This window comes from Mycteria americana, chromosome 6 (assembly GCF_035582795.1).
Source record: "Mycteria americana isolate JAX WOST 10 ecotype Jacksonville Zoo and Gardens chromosome 6, USCA_MyAme_1.0, whole genome shotgun sequence".
Lineage (NCBI taxonomy): Eukaryota > Metazoa > Chordata > Aves > Ciconiiformes > Ciconiidae > Mycteria > Mycteria americana.
This window is the reverse complement of record NC_134370.1, coordinates 34,253,656-34,274,743: the sequence shown is the minus strand read 5'-3', so window position 1 is coordinate 34,274,743 and position 21,088 is coordinate 34,253,656. Positions and strand designations below refer to the sequence as shown.

Genomic DNA, 21,088 nt, shown 5'->3' with positions numbered 1-21,088 from the left:
CTTAGAAGTGAGTCTTGAGTTTGTATCATTCTTCTGTCAGTCCTTCCAGTAGCAAGTATTCATTTTAGTATTTGCCTGAACACTGTGAGGTGGGTCTAGGCACTTTAAAAGATACTTGAAGTACATGAAGCTTTGTAAATATTGCATAGAGGAGTAAATCTGGACCGCAGGTCTGAAAGGGGAGTTATGCCATACCTGTAGGAATTGCATGGGCTGTAAACACCTGAGATTGCTTCAGAATTTCAGCTCTAAGAATATTTCAGCTCTCAGAATTTCACTCAATTCTGGTAATGTTTGTATTTCCACCTGCAGCTTGTGTGGGTACCTGAGCTGACCTAATTGGGTAGAGATAGCACAGAGCTGTCACACTGAACACACAGCCCTGGGTAGAGCCTGATACTTGCTGAGTATTCAGTCAGCTTCTGCAACAAATTTTGCAGTCTGGAGGGTGAAAGTCGCAGGCGGCTGAACTCGTGTGAGTTGACAGCTACCTTGTCATGTCTAACAGCGCTGTACGTGCCATGCACACTGATCTGGGCTAGGGCTCTAATGACACTGCCTCTAAAGGCAGCGGCTACGCTGATCGAAAAGTGAGTTGTCTCTTACCTCAGCTAGCAGGGTGGGGGAGCAGTGCTGCATGTATGGTGCCTGCATCGCTCTTTGCAGTGCAAGTTTGTGGCCTTTGGGCAACGATGCAGGCGGGGAGCCAGCGCCCATCCCCGTCCTGCAGCGGTTACGCTGCCTTTGGTACCCGAGCAGATTCAAAGCCGCTGCGGTATGCCTGAGGGAGCTGCGGTCCTGCTCCTGCCTTCCGGGCTTCAGCGTGGGCATGCGAATAAAAGGCGCGGGGGATGGTGGTAGGGGGCTTTTATCGTGCCTTGGAGCTAGGCCCTCACCCGGGGCGGTGGGGCTGGCGCTGGGGACGGGCAGGGGCACCCGGCGGGCCGAGCGGCGGGACACCACGGTGAGCGCCGCTCCCCCGCGGCCCCGCCGCTGCGCGGGGGACGAGGACGGCTCCTGCCCCGGCTCCGCTGCGGCCGCCCGGCCCCAGGCTGGCGGCGGCCCTCGGCCAGGGACCGGGGTCCGCCTCTCCCCGGCGAGAGCGGAGCGGAGGGAGGCGGCGAGGCCGGGGTCCGCCCGCGGAGCAGCAGGAGGAGGAGGAGGAGGGCCGAGGGGTGAGCGGCCGCCCCACGCCTGCCCCGAGGGGCGGGGGCCGGGCCAGCCCCCCCCGCCCCGGGGCTGCGGGCGGAGGCGGTGGCGGCCCCCGGCGGCTCCTCCCCCCGCCCGAGTTACAACCGGTTCGTGCCGGCACCGGCCGCGGCCGCGCCCCGCCCCGCCGCGCCGCGCCGCGCCGGGGATGCGGGGCTGCCCCGGGTCGCCGGGGGCGGCTCCTGCCCCCCGCCCGGCCGCCCCCGCCCCACGGGCCGCCCGCTGCCACCGGCGCGGGGCGCAGGTAACGGGGACGGCGCCGCCTCGGGGGGACCCGGGCTCCGGCCGGGCCGTGGGGGACCGCGGGCCGCCCGCGTGGGGCGCCGCCGGGTCGCGGGTGAGGGGGACGAGGGGGCCGGGCCGGCAGGAGCCGCGGGGGGGCGATGGGGTCCCCCACCGGGGCCGCCGCCGCCCCCCACCGGGGCCGCCGCCGCCACCCGGGTCGGCCCGGCTCTCCGGTGAGAGGCCTCGCGGGGCTGTCCCGGCTCCGGGTGTCGGTGCGGGGGGCGGCCGGGCCAGGCCGGTGGCCCTGAGGGGGCTCTGCAGGGGCCTCCGCAGCGCCGGGGCTTCGCGGAAAGGAGCTGGCTCAGGACCTGCCGTCACCCCTGGGTGCCCGCCGGGGCAGCGTCGTCCCTTGTGGTGCCCATCGACGTCCACCCCTCGGTGCTGGCTGCGGGTACCTCCTGGTGTCCCTTGTGGGTGCCTGCTGGCATCCACTGTGGGCACCCAGCGGTGTCGCGGCGTCGGTGCCTGCTGTGGGCACATGGCAGCGGGCGCCTGTCAGCATCGGTGCGTGCCCGTTGCGGGTGCCCGTCTCGGAGGCCGCGGCTGCCCGGGAGTGGGGCAGCGTGGCGCGACCCTGTCTCGCTGTGTGCGTGGCATGGGGCCGGTGGGGACGACCTTCAGTCATCTCAGCGCGCGTTGCTGCGCGGATGAGCGCTTCCTGTTGAAACGGGTCTGGAGGTGGAAGGCGTCAATGTGTAACGCAGTCCTCTGGAGCGGGGGTGTGGGCTGGACCCCGGGAGCACGGGGAGAGGCGAGGCAAGCTGGGGGCTATAAGAGCCCATCCATCCCCACGGAGGACCTGGCCAAGGGACGCGGACCGGTTGAGAGAGCGGACGCCAAGGGGACCCCTCGCAGGTTGTGATGCGTAAGGCGGCGCACACCGCGCTCTCGTTTTGCAGAGGAGTTCTCCTCTGGTAAATCAAGTTGTCTGGTGGTTTATAGCAGCGCCGGCTTACAACTGTCTCTATGAATGCGTGCTAGTGTCTTGCGGGGGGGGGGGGGGGGGGAGGGGGTTTCTATCCCCTCTGGGGCAGTGAGGCTCTGGAAACAGGTAGGACTGGTTCTGCTGAGCTGACAGATTTGTACAAAGCTGGTGGGTTTATGTGCTGCCCTGGTTGATGCTTCTTTATGTGAGCTTATTTTGCACAATGGAAAAACGTTATTATGTTATCAGTAAGTTTTGTTCTGGTATTTTGTTTTCTTTTAAACTCCACGCTTCTTCCCTTATCAGGCAGAAATGGAAGGAAATATTTATGTTGATGAGCCTCTTGCATAACTTACAAAAGGGAAAGTAGAGGAGCATGAGAAATAGGTAGACCTGGATGCTGAGAAATGAGAGGGAAATATATATATATATATATATATATATATATATATTCAGTGTGAAAGAACTTGGACAAATATTTAAACATGGGCAGCTACTGTAGTTAGAACATGAGTTAAAGTCCAATGTCATCAAAGTACAGATGCGTCTTTTTCAGTGCATTTAATACAATGCTTATACCGTCATGTCGGTATATATGCAGGCATTTAGATACAATGAACATGTTAAAAAGTGTAATGTATCACTGCCGCTCTAACACTCTAGGTGTTACTTGCAAGCTAAGGGTAGCAGAAACTTCAGATGATAATTGGAAGAACATTGCCTGAAAAATAAATAGAAATTTACGTGAAATCTAGTTCAACTTAAAATGAGGGATGTTACCATTCTGGCTGGTACTGTCTTAATTTGTACCAGTGCCTTGCAAAACTGGAATAGCTGAGTGTTAAACACACAGTTATTCTGCTGACGTCGGCTTTCTTTGCAGCCATGTGCTGCTTGCAGAAAGCAGCATACTTAACCAGACTCCGGTTGCACAAATAACAAACTGGAAACAGTCGTATTGCTACTGTCTTTCTCAAGATTCCCTTTCCCACAGATTAATACGAGTTTCTGTGCTGAGGGCTAACGTTTCGGTCGTACTCCTGTTCTTGAGACCGATTCTTTTTTTGTACTCCTCTGTCGTCTTTAAGCCAAATTTTAAGATTTATAGAAAAAGAGCTCGATACTGTGATAAAGCTGCTTAGATAAAATAAAATAGTTGCAGCCAGACACCTCTCTCTTTCCTTATTAAAACTGTTGTTGTTCAGTTCGTTCTCTAGAGTTTATTTTTGTTGTTGTTGTAAAGGCTTTCATCAAGCAGCTCTCTTCCTCTGATTCTTACTCACAGTGAGTACAACTCGCTGAAAAGCTTTTTCTGACCAAACCTTAAGTTACTGTTTAATTCTTTATGTTTCATTTCTCCATATCAGTGTTTTTGAAGTGACTAGGTTTCCTGGAGTCTGAAACAACATCCTTAGGTTTTGTGAACAGTAAGATTTGTGAAGTGGTTCCCACTTGAATCTTAAACCCATGGTTGTTCATCTCTTTCCAGGATCACACAAGTCTTCCTGGCTGGTTCCAAGAGAAAACAAAACTGTTAAGTGCTCTTTTCTGTATGTGTTTCTGCTTCTTTATTTTTGATGATCACGTGTATCTGTACAGTCTGTATCCTCCTTCCACACAGACAGAAAATAGTAAAAGGCACTTTGGATCCCTCCCAAGTCGATGCACAGATCTGATGCCCATGCAGGCAGCGTGGGGAGTAGTGACGGTTTAGTTCCTACTGTCGGCTCTTGTCCGTGCTACTAAGCTTTTGTACTACAACTTGTCATTTTCAGGGAGGCACTAAATAAGGTACCAGTAAAAGGTGTATTGATATCCATGGTCCCAGCAGCGGTTTGGTTGACTGGGACATCTTTAACCATGTATCGTAGCAGAGGGCTCTGGGGAACGGCCCTTCAGGGAAGTTAGAAAATATGCCTTATTTTAGGTAATAGGCACACAGTGGTGTGAGGTGAAGGAGCAACCTGCAAGAAAGGGAAGGAAAAGCCAGGTCATGTTGTCTCTTAAAAAGAAACTCTGGGACATCATAGATCTGTTTTCACTTTGAGGATGATTTCTGGGGGAAAAAATGACGGTGGTTTTCACTTTTTGCTTGACAATTACAGACTGTAAATGGCTTGAAGTGTTTAGAAAATAGAGATGTTTTTGCTACCTAAAATCCTGTTATTTAGCTAAAAGGTGCAAAAGAGATCTGTGGTGCAAAATAGGATGTGTCAGGATGTAGGAGGTCAGCTCTTTTGCTGCCATAAGTTGGGAGCAGTTGGTTAAAGTCAATAAAGCCGTGCAGACTCGCAGCAGATGAGGAACTGATCCAGAGTTTTTTTAGTCTTTCTGTTAGAAAAGACTATGTGACCTAAGACTACGAAAACTTTTTTCCTCTCCTGCCCTGCCCTGCCCTCCCTTCCTCCCCATCAAATGTTTAGAATAGCAGAACTGAACTCAGAGTTGTCTCTGTGCCAAATTATAGGGCGTCAATATAGTAGAAATCAATATAACAGCTAAAATGTGTTTGTTTTCTAAAGATTACTTTTTAAACAAATACGAGTTAGGTTTATTCACTGTGTGTTTCCATTATTTTAGTGGGTTTCTGAAAACTTCCTTGCTCAGTGGAGCAAGACACTTCTCAGTGGAAGTGTTTTTTCTTGAAGCTGTTACTTATTTCCACCAGTTTTACTCCGGTCAGGGACAAAACAAGCCAAGTTATGCTTATTTAATGCGCAGAGAGATGCATACATCAGCTCTTTTGGTGACTGCATACCTATAGTTTAAATATTTTGTGTAGAAATACGGGGATCCCCTTTTGTATAAAGGTTATTGTTGCAGGAAAGTACTTAGAAGCAGTTTTTTAATGTTTTGATACCTTACGGTATGGTACGATTTCTGTCTACCCCAGCTGTCACCCTTGCATCTGATGTAATCAAGGGACACTTATCGGACATTTGAGGAAATAAATCAGAGCTTACATTCATAACTGAAACATATAACTTTGTAACATTTGTAACTGGAAATACTGTATCTTGAAGGACTGTCATTATGTTAAAACTGTAAATCACTCCTAAAGGACCTAGAATGTCAAAGTTTATTTTACGTTAGTAGGCAATGCTTTTGTTATTTTGGAGCTCAAGGTTGCTGTCAGCTGTTAATTAATTGAGGGGAGATCAGTATTTCTCCACTGAGATAACGTGATTACTTCTGAAGGTCCTCTGAAAAGATATTAGAAAGAAGAAATTTAGTGTGAAGACACCAGTTTTTCAGACTTGTGTTCACTGTTGCAGTGATACTTCGGCTGAAAACTTGCTTTGCTGCTCTTTTTCTGCAGGTAGAGTCGCCACGTGAAGGTACATTTGTAGGGAGCTGAAAGACTTTTGTGTCATCATCTGTAAGTATCTACCCTCAAAGTAACATTTAAGTGTGTCTGTAAACTAGAACTGGCCTTTTTCATGTCTCTATAGTAATTTTTCCTCAAAATTTCATACTGCAGCTTTTTTGCAAGTATTCAATGCAAATTCTTAAATATTGCCTGATCAATGAGTATGGAGAGCTTGAATGGAAGTTCTGTTATTGTCTACTCAATTACACCATTGCTTTCATAAAGCAGTAACTTTTTTCCTTTCACTGAAAAGCTGAAGAACTCCATCTCCTCTGGGTTGTAAGCCAAACAGGCAGTGAGATGCGTTTATTTTTCTGCTTTGCTTCTTGGGGTTTCCAAGAGCAGAACTGTTACTGCAGCAGTCTTAATGCGTAAGCTGTAGTGTGAAGATGGTCCTTGAGAATATTTCACGAAGAAAACAGGGTAAGATCTTATCTGTTTCTGTCTTACAGGGTAAAGGAAATAAAATTGTTGAGAATCACACGTCTGGTTAGTGACAGAGCCAGGAACAGAACATGGGTTTTGTGATCATCACTTCGGCAGATTGCTCCCTGTAGAGAGGGAGGGCAGGTTAGTTGTGTGCATAGGGACTCACGTATCGTTGGAGTCATCCGAACTCCAAAGCAGTTTAGCCTGGAAACTTCTAAATTCTTTGCCAGATGTTAGGGGCATCAGTCCCTACATTCAAAAACTAGTCTTGAGAAGGTTTGAGGACAGTTATTCAAAGCCATATATGCCTGGGTGATGGATCTTGCCATGCAAAGGAGTAGGGTGGTATTTATGGAATCACAAGAAGTGAGTACCAGTTTGGAGAAGGGTGATGTGTGCAAACTGTGCAGAGAGCGGACACTGTAACAGGTTATAGGAGATTTTTGTGTGCATGTTTAATACTGTCATGTCTTGACATGTAAGCCAACACCTGTATACAATTTTAGAACTCACTTCACTTACTAATATGTACAAAGTGATTTTTGGATGCATCACTCCTCTACACAGCACCTTGTTGACAGAGCAGAGTACTAAACTGTTACTATTTCCAGAATCTCAGTCTTCCGCTTGGCCTGCCCCTCCCAGAGTACACTATCTGGTGGCAAACACCTTGCTAAACTGCTGAGATTACAACTAAGTAGAGATTTTTTTTTTTTTTTACTTTGAAATAATATTTTTATACTTGTGAATTTTTTTAAATCCTAAATTATTTATTGAGTTTGTTTTATGCTTGTAGCTTTTCTTATCCTTTAAGCCTATACGCTTCACTCAGGATATCTGAGGGCTTAACAGCTGGTGGCCATGTGGTTCTCTTGTTGAACTGTGGCAGATATTAATGCCTGAGGTCTTCACAAAGCCTTTTTAACACTCAGCAAATGAAATGTCCCCCCTTTCTGTAATACAGTGCTGATGTATGTATGACTTACTAATGCTTTGTGTACTGTTCCTGTGTTATGCAGAAGAGGTAGAAGTACCAAACGGTAACTAATTTTCATTGCCTGTATGCTGTGTTGCGTAGATTTCTTGAAGGATGGTTGAAATAAGCCTCTGTTTGAATATGTGCTTCTCTGTACAGCTCACTTGTATTAGCAGACCTAGGTCAGTCACGTTTCTAATGCTCTGTTCTGTTTGGGTTTTGTTTACACAGGTCCTGCCCGTACATCTGCACTCATCTGACAAGATGGAATTTCGGAAACCACCAGATGGTGGCTGGGGCTGGGTGATTGTTGTCGTTTCCTTCTTTACTCAGTTCTTGTGTTATGGATCACCGCTGGCGGTGGGAGTCTTGTATTTAGAATGGCTGGATGCTTTTGGAGAAGGGAAAGGCAAGACTGCTTGGGTTGGATCACTAGCAAATGGAATCGGATTGCTTGCCAGTAAGTGTAGATGCAGTATTTATCTTAAATAGAAACGTTTGTTTCTAATAGATGCTTTCATCTGTGTGTGCTTTTGGAATTATATTAAAGACAGCTGCAAGTCATGGAATGAGGATGCTGCATTTTTCTTTTAGGTCAAGATGGGTAAGAAGATGACATTTGTAGTTCCACTATACATAAACCAAACCAATATAATGGTAAAAGAGCAATAAAAATATTACCCTTAGAAAATTATTGCATTTTAATAAACTAGAAAAACCAAACTCTGTCTGGGAAACTGAATGGTAATTTTGTTGATGGAATTTTAAAATTTTTTTTAATGAGGCTTTAAGACTAACATTTGCATTAGTATCTTTAAAATCAGAGCAACCTGTTAGTCTGAAATGGTTCAAGTGCTTTAAGAAAAAAAAAAGTCAATTAATAAACCAGTTACTCATTTTTCAGCTCTAGAAGTAAACCCACCAGTTAGGGTGGGTGAGGGCTTTTTTCTACTATTTGAGGAAAAAACTCCCTTTGAAGCCTGGAAAGTTATGGATAACAGTGGCATTAAATAAAACAACTTTACTGGAAGCTTTTCTTTAGTAAGACATGGTCACTTGGAGAGTAACAGTAGGATTTACGGAAATAAAACACCACTTTGAAAGTCCGTAGGTCCATTTTGTTTTTGTTGTTTTAATATCAAGCATGGGTGTTATACTGGGTAATATCACTGACTTCTGCTTTTCAAAGATTCACCATGAGAACTGTTATCTTTTTGCTGAATCTGGAAAAAATTGCCTGTTAGCAGAGAAATTGCTACGGGCAAAAGCAATTACATAGCTTAACGGGCAAAATGCAGCTCAGGATTCTGATGAAATCTCTCCTTAAAAGAAAGTTGATGTTCAAATAGTGATACAGACCTGAATAAAGACCACTGCTTTGTATGATGCTACAACTGGCCAAATACTGGTGTCACACTTGTGTTAGGGTCTTATATCACTAGGCAGAATAGAAATGGGCAAAGGCAGGTGTATCATTAACCACAAGAAGACTATATTCAGTCCCAGGGTGTAAGTGCGCAAAGGACTGTAGACTATTTTTCCATCAGACTTTTTTATTTTCCTGTTTTAAGGGCATTAACTCCTATTATTAATGGATCACGACCTAAATAAACTTGAGTGAGAGAATGAAGTGGGGGGAAAAAAAGGCTAAACAAGATAGTTACTGAAGAAAAACTAGGCAGAAAGGGATTGCAAGAGAAGGGGTGAAGAAAAACCCTCTCTCTCTGGAGACCAGAAGTCTCTGTCTCACTCCTCTGACAAGAGCCTCAGCCCCGTTTCTCGTATGTCAACACAATGCTAGTTTCCAGATTTCTTAGTGTCTTCTGTCTTGCCACTGTGAGCAATTGTCAGTAGTGTCCTTTATAGCAAATAGAAACTTCAGCGAGTGAATAATACAAATAAAAGGTACTATTATAATTGATTTTGGTATGGAATGATTAAATCACTTGAAATTTTGACAGGTTAGGAGGAACATTGTCAGTGTACTTTTATTCTTTCAGTTTAGGATTTGGAAGCTTAGTAATCGTTCTTACATTTAATGCCTTTAAAGAAAAGGACAGCAAGGGCCTTTTAATTGCATTGATGTTATCAGAGTTTACTGAAAACAAAATATATGTTCTCTGCTTTATCTGAAATGGAAGCTCCCACTGTCTTATCAAGCTGGGATCTGACCTTAATGATAACTTTACTTAAAGTAAACTTGGAGGGACACTATAACTGTCATAACCTCTACCTAAAACTGGAATGCTCTTGACAAGTTACAATTTTCATGCAGTTTTCATAGCAGGCCTTTTTCAGACCTAGTCCCTAGTGTAAAGAACATACGTGTTTTCAGTGCAAAACCATTGAAATAACACATTGCAAAGTTAGGCCCTTTTCATGAATATAGGAAAAGAGAACTTGCTTCTGTTCTTATTTCTGCTATTGCAGGTTCCAGTATTATAGCCCAGGTGGGACCATTGTGTGTTGTAGCCTATGTTAAGTAGATGATCGGGCTAATTGAATTTTTCTAAATTAGCCTATTTTCATGTATGTGAAAAGATATTATCAGTAACTTAATAACTTAACAATCTCCCCAAGCAAGCTGATTTGAGCAGCAATATTGCATGTATGGATGCTAGTAACAGGACAGCTTCACCCCAAAGCCTTTCGGCAGTCCCCTTGCCTTTTACTGTTCCTAGCTTGACTCTTCTAGTATTCGTTGTTCTTTCCCTTCTCCTCCTTTGTTTTGGTTTCCAGTCTCTGATCTAGTTATCCAAAGATGTATTTTCAAGTATTGGTACTCTTAAAGCAATCCATGTTGCATGCAGAAAATACTGTAATTCTCATTTGATTTAGAACATGTTTGTTTAGTGCATTCTCTCTCTCTTACAGCTTTTCTCAGTAGTTAATTCCCTCCTTAAAAGTATGTAATCTTATGATACAAGTTGCTTGGTTTTAGTTTTCAGCTGATGAATAATGTTAGCTTTAAGTGGTATATTTTGAAGTGTCTCTGAATAAGTGCGGTGTATGTCTAGAGACTGCAATCAAATTACTTCTAAATTTTCTTTTAAGCCTGTGCCTTGATACAGTCGTTTTGCCGTTGATACAAGAGACTTCCGCTCTTTTAATTAAGGCTCTTCTGAAGAGCCATTTAGACTCTTCTGTGAGCCCTCTCCAATTTAACATCACCTTTCTGAAGCTGTAGATGCCAAACTGGGAGAAGAATGGCAGTTATGGTAGATTTGCAGCTACATACAGGAAATAAGTTAGTGTCCACTTTCTTAAGGAAGACTTTTCTCACTGATAGCACTGGAAATCACGTTAGCTAGCTTCTGTAACAGTGGAAGGTAGGTCCAGTGACTTTGCTGTATTAGTACTGTAATTTCACCAAAAAGAAGAAGATGTCCTTATATGTATGCCAGCTGGCACAGAAAAAGGTTCACTGTGTCTTCTCCCCTTCCCTCTGTACATGTAGTCTTGAACGTTTTTTAAAGTAGCTGATGCTGGTGAGTCCTTTCACATTTGCTGTATTGGTATCCTTTCTACAATGTTTACTTATGACTTGTGTGAGAGCTAAACTTAGACTCGAGACATAGAAACCCAGTACAGCACCTTGTTTATTGAGATGAATTTCCGAGCCACCCGGTGTTTGATTTCTGTCCTCTTGCTTGCAGCACAGACAGTGTTGCTAAGGCCAGCGTTCAGCCCTGAGCTGGACTGTACAGCTCATCAGCTGGAAAAGGGAATGGGACAGGTTGATCTCTTCCTTGCAGGATGACTTGAGTTACAACTTTCTGTGATGTGACCTTACAGTGTATTGGAAGAAATGTGCCTAAAACGGTGAAAGAAAAGCATCAGTGTTATTGTACAGGGCTGTGGTGAGACCTCCCCTACCATACTAGGTGTCATAACGCTGGTCAGGCTATAGGGGATGCGGCAAATGGCTCCATGGACGATGTAGGGCTTGTTGCATAGGAAGAAATTGAAAGAGCTCAGCATGTTTCCCCTACTAAAAGCGGCCAGAGAAGGCTATTTGTTATGTTGTTGAAGATCATGCGTTTCTCCTGCACCACGTGGTCTTAATTTTACATCCATTTCGGGCCTGAAATTAAATTTGATCTGTTACACTTGTTAAAAGCAAAACAGACAAGAACCTTGGTGCCCGTAATTGGCACCAAAGCTGTTTATAGTAAGAGTTGACTTCACAGTATTTGGCATAGCAGGAGACATCAGCAATATGTCTCCCATTCCAACTTCCCTTTATTAATGGAGAAGGAACAAAGGGAAGATTCTCCCTTGAAAGGCATGTCTTGATAAATTAATGGGGTGTTTCTGCTGATCTGAGGCGTTCAGTGTTAAATGTTTAAAAAGCTTAATTTTGTGTTTTCAAGCAATATTTTTACAACTTTCAACTTGCAGCATCTACACACTTTTGGACAAAAACCTTGCACATAGGTAGCCCCTGCTGTAAACTATGGAAGTATAGTCTGTGGGCAGTGGAGAGGGTGTCCCAAAGATTCCTCTGAAGAGGAGCCTAGTTCATATAATAACTTTATCAGAAAGGAGCAGTCCTTTCAACCCGTTGGGAGTTGGTTGCTGTTCAGTGTAAAAAGGCTTTTTCTGAGCTATATTCTTATCCAAAGTACAAACACTTGGAGAATATTATATTTATTATGACCAGGTTTTAGCAATGCATTTAATATGCAAAAAATATTCTTGTGTTCTGTCCAGTGGATTTTATGTGCAGTCCATGAGCATTGCTTCTACTCTGCAGTTTCAACAGGCTTGAACAGATACTAGCAAGTAGGGTGGGTCAGATTAATGCAGGTGATAAGAAAAAGAACTCAGTTGTCCTGTATTGTTTGTTTAACAAAAGGTTTTGTATGCCTATGAGGTGAAGGAGGGAAGACCCTTGAGATGGGCGAGTGGAGGGAAGGGAGTGTTAGTTTGCAGAATTTTTCTCTTCATGTGAGAAGGTTGAGGAAGAGAGTCTTAGTTCTTTATGTTTGTTAAACAAAACGACTTTGTACTTGTCAGGAGATCAGAAGATTGCGGTAGTTGTAAAGTTCCTGTGTGAGCAGCAGATGGCTTGTTTTCACATCTCAGGAAGGACTCAATGTCACATCCAGGTCTCACTGAGGGTAAAGTCTTTTATTCAAAAAAATCTTAATGAAAATATCAATGTACAAATGATTCTTCCTAGGAGTTCTTCCTCTTTGGTCTCTCTGCATGAAGATCTACTGTGAGAACCCATCTTCTTTCTGCTGTTTCTTCCCATTTTGTCTAGGGATCTTCTTGACTGCTCCACTGCAGAGCCTGGTAATTGTATTACTGGCTGCCAAGCCTTGACAAGTTGTGTGCAGAAGAGCGGTGGCTTTGCCTGTGCTGGCTTCTAAGTCTTTCAGAACAATACAGTTTTTTTTCCTAGAGGTAGCTGTTATTCTTATAAACTGGGCTGCTATCTTTTTTTGACAGAGTTTGGTCTAGTTTTAAGATACATCATTTGGAAGAAAAAAAGCCCCAGAGATTTTATTTGTAAAAGAGGTAAATGTTTATCAATGTCTTCAAATATTATTCTAATACCAGTGCTAACCCCTGGAGTTGCTTGGCAAACTGAACAAAATGCTGGCTTAAAAGCCATTTTCCATGCTTACTATTGAGGATTGCCACTGGGATTTTATTTTTGTTGTTCACGTTATGATGAGAAATACATTATCAATGGAAGGATCTTTCTGAAAGAGAGTCAACGAAATGAAAACCCTTATACTGCCTGAAGAGCTGTTTCCTATGCCGCTGTATGTAGACTCTTACATTCTTCAGAATGTCCACTTTGAACAAAATCCACAGGGCAGGAGTTCACAGAGCAAGTCTCAGTCCCACTCTGGGGAAGTTGAATGTTTGACCAGAATTAACTGCCTTGAACCCATTGTGCTTGAGTTACTTGTAGAGAATAACATGTTTGTGTACAGTGAACTGTGCAAATACCATGGTAATAACCAAAGGTACTGTGCCTGGTAAAAAAAAAAATGCCAGCTCTTTGGGAAACAGAGAAAGAGGAGGAATGCGAGGAGGCAGGGAAAAGAACAAAGATGCTGACTGTCATGGGGGTTTTCTTTTGTGACTTTTATTTTCTAGCAGTACAATGAGGGGAGTATGAAAGTAGGGCCTAGTGTGAACGGGAAGATGGAGCTGTTTTTCTTCTCGTCCTGGAAACCTATAATAACTATTTTAATACTTATACTGGCGCTCCTTCTTATAAACAGGGTCATTGCTGAGCTGCCAGATCTCTTGCTGTGTGAGATGACACATTAATACTGAGCTTATTGGAGCAGGTTCTTCAGTTTTGTGCAGGTTGTTTTCCATGTCAGAGCAAAAAGATCTCTTTGTACTTCCTGTTCTTCTTTGGGATTATTTTTTGTAAGTGGGAGAAACTGGAAGAGCATCTCCTTGGACCCTGTCAGAGATGCTTTTGATGGTGTTCCAGAGGAGACTGTCCTTGTCAGATTATGGAGACGTGTTTTTCAGCTCTGTATCTCCCTTGTCCTGGCTCGGGGTCAGAGGGTCCAGCTTCACCTTGGATCCTCTAGTAGCAATCAGTGCCGTCTGTACCAGTCCCACTACCCCAGGCTGGACAGAGATGTTCTGAAAGTAGCTGTGTTGAAATATAGAGGGCAGGTGGAAGGGAAATACTGTTTGCTTTAGCAAGGTAGTGGGTGAGAAATAAAGAATAGAAAGAGTGCAAATTCCTCTGCTTAATTGAATTATGTTATCACTACCTAATGTTCTTATAGTGTAAAAGAATTTTTTATGTAATACAGATTCAATCCTTTGTTTATTTTTAAATCCCGTGGTTTTAGGAAACATACCAATCTTAATTTGCCAGTTCTAATAATTAATTCTAAGAATCGGCAGTGATCTAACACTCTCAGCTTTTGTTCTCGGCAAGCTACTCTGCCCAAGTTATTCTGGCTGTCTTTCATTCCCACAGCGTGCTGACTCTTGAGAAGCAGCGAGCGCTTACATCTTCCTTTTTCATCGTTTCCAAAATCCAAATAAGCCCCACTTCCCCAGAAGATTTTTCTCGATTCTTCTTTAACTCTGACTCTTTGCCTGGGTGAGCCCCAATTCAGTCTTGCTTCCCTTTACGTTCCCTAGGTAGATAGCTCTTACGTAGGGCAAAAGTTCTGACCTGCCTTGCCTTTGAGAATCATTTCACCTGCTAACGAGTCTGTGCTCCTGCCTGCCAGAACTGCTTGTCCCAGGGCCAGTAACCACACAAAAATCTTGCCTACATTCCCAGCTGCTAGCTCCTGTCTGCAAACCCAGGCAAGCACCGTCCTCAGCTCCAACTGTTGTTCACCTCATATCACCTCTCTGGGCTCATCGCCCATCTGTTGGGAATCTCAGTTATGTGTGAGTCAGGGAGGACCAACCTTAACAAACGGCAGATTCCAAAGTTACTGCTTTTGCAGATTGTTTTGACCATGGAGTGTCTTTGTATCACTGCGAATGAGATACAAAAGTGGTGGTGGTGGGGGGGTTGTTGGTTTTTAAATAATGTCATTCATCTGTGTATCTAACTTCTAATCTCAGAGTTGCTGAGTTTGGGATCTTGGGGCTAATATATAAGTCTATGCATGAATGTTTGGCACTGCAGGGTTTCAGATGAGAGATTGTCTTTTGCAAGCCAAGTTCCTTGCTGGTCGCTTCTTTATGCAAGGCACCAAGCTTGCACACTACTTCAGACTAAAAGGTGTATTCCAGGTCACACAACTGAAAATAAGTGCTTGTTGTACAACTTCTGTGAGGGGAGAACTGGCTGAGCAGAGGCAGAGTATGAATGTTGCCTGCACTTTGTTCTTGAACAACTAACCAACCAAGACATATTGGGCGGGTAAGGAGAGGAAGAAACCTCTTCCAAACTTCATGAACATTGCTCTGGACGTTCTCAATAAATGCCTTCTAGTTTCCATAGTTTTACAGTAGAAACCAAGATAAGTAGTAAACAGTTATTTGGTAGAATACTAACTAGCAGGTATTTAATTCCCTAGAAGATTAGGGAAGAGTACTGTTTGTCTTTATCTGGTATATCAGCAGATATTTCCTCTGTGACAGCAGCAGGTGGCATTCTTACCATGATTATGATCAGAAGTTACTATTTTCCATTTCAGTTTTATAAATCTCATCTTATATCAAGATGAATACCGATACTGTCTTTTCTGAAACACAGTTTTTTGGGCTCTGTCAAAAAATATCCGCATAGTTAAAACCTGGCTGATGGTCTAACTTCTTTTGGTACCTAAAGAGGAAGATTCTTTTCAGAACCTTTGTACAAGTCCTTAGGTGTGCAGTGACAGTGTTACAGTCTAGTATGTATGTATCATCCTGTATTTAAAGAATGTTTTGCTTGCTCTCTCCCTCCCAACCTTGGTACCATTTCGTGGTCTTGATGTCAGTTTCTCCTTGAGCAAAAATCTTGCAAGCCTGATCTTGTATGGTTTTTTGTAACTGACTCTTTTAAAGAATCCTGTAAATATAAATAATTGTCTCAAGAAACATTTCCATAGACTGAGATTTTTTAGAAGTTCTTACTGGTGCTGCTATTTACTAGGAATGTTTTTTCTGCTTGTCCTCTATCTAGGTCCTGTCTGCAGTATATGCGTATCATCTTTTGGAGCAAGACCAGTAGCAATTTTCAGTGGCTTTATGGTGGCCGGGGGCCTCATGATGAGCAGTTTTGCACCTAACATATACTTTCTATATATTTCATATGGGATTGTTGTTGGTAAGAAACACTTCTCCTTCTTATAGAGACTTAATTTTATTATTTTCAGTCTTGGTTTATGAATCTGAAATGGGAAGCTGATTCACAGAGGCAGCAGCAGTCTGGGACTTGATTTATCAAGGAATACTTTACTTTGGGGCGGGGAGGGGTGTTGCACAGGCAGACTGTTACCATGTAGTGAAAGATAAAGGTAATGCATATGTTCATCAGGGTTTGAAAACAGTTTGTCCTCTGTTGACGTGATTGTTAGAGATGGAGAAGCTGAGGTTTTACCTAAGGTGTGGAATCAAGCAGGTCTTCTGCGGGGGTGAAGTGCCAGTCTTAAAGGAATAACATCTCTTCAGGAGTTTTGTCATGTACTCATTCTAATTTGATAAATTAGGGATCATTAGGGAGCAATGTTGTTCTCCACGTAACTGGATTCAACCTAAAACGCTGTGCTAAAGGCATGAATGTCCTGTTCTCCTGGCAGGTGGTGACCTGCCCCTCTGTGCTGCAGAGGGCTGCTGTGGGTGGTTTATCAAATTAACTGTGTCAGGAATCCGGGCACCTCTCTGGCCAGCAGGCACCCAGCAGTGTGCTGGCTCGGGCACAGTGCCATGTGGACACAGTTCTGCTCTTTTCTGGGGCCAGCTGCTGGCCTGAAAGCCATGTAACCCTTCCACGTAGCACAGAACCTGAGCTGGTGAACTCCTCAAACCCAGCCTGCTCCACGCAGGTTCTGCAGCCGGGGATGGCTGGGGGAGATGGGACAGTGCAGGCAGCCTAAAGGCCCTGTCACTATGAGGCTGGTGTGGCTGGTGCTGAGCCAGAGTTAAAAGGTACCTCTGTGCCTAGGGTACACTACTGTATTATCTGGGGAATAAGAAGGGGCATTCATTTCCCAGAGTATGTTGCATGCTTTATTTCTAACTCTTTTTCTCAAGGGCTTGGATGTGGCCTTTTGTATACCGCAACAGTTACCATCACTTGCCACTATTTTGACAAACGCAGAGGCCTTGCACTTGGTCTGATTTCAACAGGTATGACTTTTAATTGTCATTCTGTCTCACTTTTCAACTCTGATAGAGCTACCATTACCTTGGCAATAAAAACCAGGAGATTATACTTTTCTCAGTTACTTCCTGAAGTACTTCTTAAGTCAAAACAGCAGTAGCAATAAACAGATAAAATCAGGCTTCAGATAAAATAGTAACTACACTTGCAGGTGTATGGTGTGGGTTATCCATACAGATGAGAAAAGGATATTCACTAAAATGAAAGCAGACTCATGAGTAGCTTGGGCTGTATGCCATGGGTGATGAGAGGGGAAACTTTCCATAGAGCTGTCTTCTTTCTTACACAAGATCAGAGGTGAGAAAGAGGTTGGAGATGCAGGATGTAAATACTGGATCACTATAACCTCAACATTAGCTGTATCTTTAAAGGAGTAGCTGAAGTCTGGGCTTACATGTTTAATAATTTTTCATTTTCAATCTAAAAGGAGACTAAATTTGGAATCTTCCTAAAGCTCATCCCAGCTTTTTGTCCATGTATGTTAAACGGATCCTAGAAAAATGAACCTCTGATAATACAAGGAAAATTCTCAAGTAGCTGTTAGTGAGGAGAGGCCTGGTCAGTACAGTCAGTGTTGTGAGATATTAATGCCAGATCCACACCAATGGAATAAAGGGGGACTTCTGCAGAAATGTTCCTTGGAATTATTTTCAGTGGCTTTTTTGGGATTCCAGGTGGTTTGCCTTAAGGCCTGATCTTATTGAGCCCTGGTTAATTTTAGTATCTGGAAGACAACAGATCTGAATGTTATAATTATCTTTTCCTATGTTTATCACTGAAGTATAAAAATGGCTTTAATATAACCTAGAGACAGTCTTCAGCAACTCTTTTTAATTTAAAGTTTGTCTTTAAATTGACTTGAAAAACCAATGCTCTGTATTTGTGAGTGGACATCCATAGATTACAATGGATCTACGCTCACTTCAACTGAGAGCTTTTTCTTTAAATTGGTGGGATTGCATAAAATGCTTGTGTTCACAGTAATTGCTTACTCTTCAGTGTTTTCTTCTGAATAGCTGAATTTCTCAAATGCATGTTTGGCCCTGCAGAGCTTCAGAAATGCCTTTGGAGTAAAATCCCACCATGTAAGCCCCCTTCCTTAAACACCAAGCAGTCAAGGGCTGTTTCTAGGAGGGCTCTTGGTGAACCCCTGGTCTGTTCCTGCCTTAGAGGAGGAAGGTGGCAGTGAGGAGGAGAAAGGGGAAATTGTTGGTGTGTGAAATTCTAACTGTGCTAACACAAAATGGTACCTGAAGGGATACACATATGTGACTGCATGGCAGAAGGATGGCTTAATAGTTCTTTGATGTTTTTCATCAGATATAGTATTGATCCTACTTGTTTCTAAAGTGTCTGCTAGTGTTAATCATCATAAGTTGTTCAGACATTTTGAAAGGCTTTTTATTTTGTGCATACTCAATAAAGAAACTGTAACTTCAGGAGGGATGGTAACTTTACCAGTTCATTGACTGGGGAGGGAGGAGCACAAATGACTTACCATTCCTATGACAGTATATTTGTAGCTGCTGAAATGTAGAAGTTTGCTAGTGTTGAAGAATGTTCTCAGTTCTTGAGTTTAAACTGATCTTATTTTCCTTTTATAGGCTCAAGTGTTGGACTCTTTATATATGCAGCATTGCAAAGAGAGCTTATTGATCTATATGGACTGGATGGTTGTCTGCTAATAGTTGGCGCACTGTCTCTAAATATATTAGCATGTGGCAGCCTAATGAGACCGTTGGAGTCATTTGATTCCCCTCCACCAGAAAAAACATGTGTAGACAAAGTTCCAGATCAATTTTTTGTTTACCATGAAAAAGAAAAGACTGTTGAAGAAAATATAAGCATCCTTGAAAAGGGCTACGTTGATGAAAAATGTGCGAACAATATACCTGATTACAAACAGGATACCATTTTAAATAAGAATGTATTAAGCTCAATAAATGTAAATGAGAAAGACACTTATAAAAAGAAAGTTGTAGAACAGACAAACTTCTGCAAGCAACTCGCCAAAAGGAAGTGGCAGCTCTATTTGAACTACTGGGAGGAAACCGTGGTTCTTTTTAAGAACAAAGTATTTTCAGCTCTCTTTGTTGCCATCTTGCTCTTTGATATTGGTGGATTTCCTCCTTCTCTGCTCATGGAAGATGTAGCAAGAAGTGCAAACATTAATGAAGATGACTATCATATGCCCCTTATTTCCATTATAGGCATTATGACCGCTGTTGGCAAACTTACTTTAGGAATATTGGCAGATTTTAAGTGGGTTAACACTTTATATCTATATGTAACTACCTTACTAATGACAGGAGTGGCCTTGTTTGCAATTCCATTTGCCAAAAGTTACCTTACATTAGCGATGCTTTCTGGGATTTTGGGTTTTCTGACTGGGAACTGGTCAATTTTTCCATATGTAACAACAAAGACTGTGGGAATTGAGAAACTGACTCATGCGTATGGGATATTGATGTTCTTTGCTGGACTTGGAAATAGCCTCGGACCACCAATTGTAGGTAAGATCAAGGTAGACACTATAAAATGAACATGAGCTTGTCAGGACCAGGCAGAATTAATTTGCATGCAAGTAGTTCTAGTTGGTCCTAGTAATAATGGAAAGATGAAATCAAAATCTTCAACAAAAATTAAAGCCTGTTTTGCTTGAGCTGGCCAAGCTGATTGTATTCTTGTTTTGGCTTTGATGAAAAGCACATTTCACGTCTAAGTGGTCAAGCTGCATTTTAGATTTGGCCTTTTTTTGTTGTTGTTGGTTTTTTTAATGATGTTTCTCTAACTTACAGTGCTGTGTTACATTTAACTTCTCACTGATGCGCTTCTCTCTTATTTTCACCCTCAGGTTGGTTTTACGACTGGACGCAGGAGTATGACACTGCATTCTATTTCAGTGGCTTTTGCGTCTTACTGGGTGGATTTCTTCTGCTGTTGGCAGCGTTACCCTGCTGGAATGCCTGTACCACTCAGAGCTCAAAGCTGCCTCCAAATACTTACTCCTACAAAGTTGCATCTAGAGCTTAGGTGACAACTGGAAAACACTTTGCGCCTTTTTATATTATATAGCAAAGTATTTTAGTAATTTTCCACTTATTTATGAAGCCCCAAAATCCTCTTCCACTAGAAAAATTCCATTGTTGCTTGTTGTTCAGTTCCCTTTTCTTCTTCTATTTCTTTTTTATTTTATTTTTAAGAACAGTCTTATTTTGTCTACTATGCACTGTGTTTTCAGCCTTTGTCTACTGTAATTTCCTTTCACCCTGTAAAGGGTATACTCTGCTGTATTATCAGCTGTACTTTTTTTAAGGGGAGTGGTGCAGAGGGGTGAAAACTTTGAAGTAAAAATGAAGGCCTGTTCCTTATAGGAGAAGGCTGGCATGCCTGTCACCTTTTATAGGTCTTTGAATTGCACAATCAGACTTTACAAAACAAAAATTTGCCTTATTAGAATGTAATACTGTGGCAAGGTGCTTATAACATCATGCTTAGATTAACTTTTTGTCTTTTTAAAGTTTCTCCAATTTATAATGAAGTGCCAATTGGGGTGGGGGGAAGAGAGGGAACAAAACCAACCTTGTGTTGTGTAACCGAAGTGAACTTTACAATGAAAGTAAAGATTCTTACTACCACTGCAACTAAGAACTATGTTTATAAATATTGCACATTTTGTGAAGTCTGTTTATAAAACTGTTGAACCAAAACCTTTTAAACCAAGGAATAAATATGATTGTTGAAACCATGAAAAGAAATGCTGACTTGATTATATGCAAGTTCATGATCTTTGGATCGGAGTTGGAGATGTGCTCACAGAAGCCCGCTGGTGAGTGTTTCTAAGCAAGTCACCCGCAGTCTGGCAGTACTGGGAGCATCTGTTGTTGCACAACTACAGTTTAGTAGGTTGAACCTGCTGCAGAGAGCTTAGTAGTAGAGCTTTCTACTACAAGGGAGACCTGATGAAAAAAGGAAAAATGTGACACCAATGTCATCTGTGCTCTGTCATTTTTGAAATGGACATAGCAAGGAGGAAAGTTAGTAACAGGGAGCAAGAAAAAGCATGGGGGA

The 21,088-nt window shown here is 43.0% G+C and overlaps 1 protein-coding gene across 1 annotated transcript; it reads left to right on the top strand.

Annotated features, from left to right (window-relative positions):
- Positions 1-1,321: 1,321 nt before the first annotated feature.
- On the top strand, positions 1,322-20,786 carry SLC16A9 (solute carrier family 16 member 9). The gene is made up of 8 exons (XM_075505277.1): positions 1,322-1,453; positions 5,739-5,798; positions 6,242-6,359; positions 7,426-7,654; positions 15,818-15,961; positions 16,888-16,983; positions 18,622-19,530; positions 19,872-20,786. Exons 4-8 carry the CDS (start codon positions 7,459-7,461, stop codon positions 20,048-20,050), a joined length of 1,524 nt encoding a protein of 507 aa, XP_075361392.1. The 5' UTR covers positions 1,322-1,453; positions 5,739-5,798; positions 6,242-6,359; positions 7,426-7,458; the 3' UTR covers positions 20,051-20,786.
- The last annotated feature ends 302 nt before the right edge of the window (positions 20,787-21,088 follow it).

Coding starts and splice junctions, on each gene's coding strand:
- SLC16A9 (XM_075505277.1), top strand. CDS start 7,459: ATGGAATTTCGGAAACCACCAGATGGTGGCTGGGGCTGGGTGATTGTT. Junction 15,962..16,887: donor TTCATATGGGATTGTTGTTG/GTAAGAAACACT, acceptor CTTTTTCTCAAG/GGCTTGGATGTGGCCTTTTG. Junction 16,984..18,621: donor ACTTGGTCTGATTTCAACAG/GTATGACTTTTA, acceptor TTCCTTTTATAG/GCTCAAGTGTTGGACTCTTT.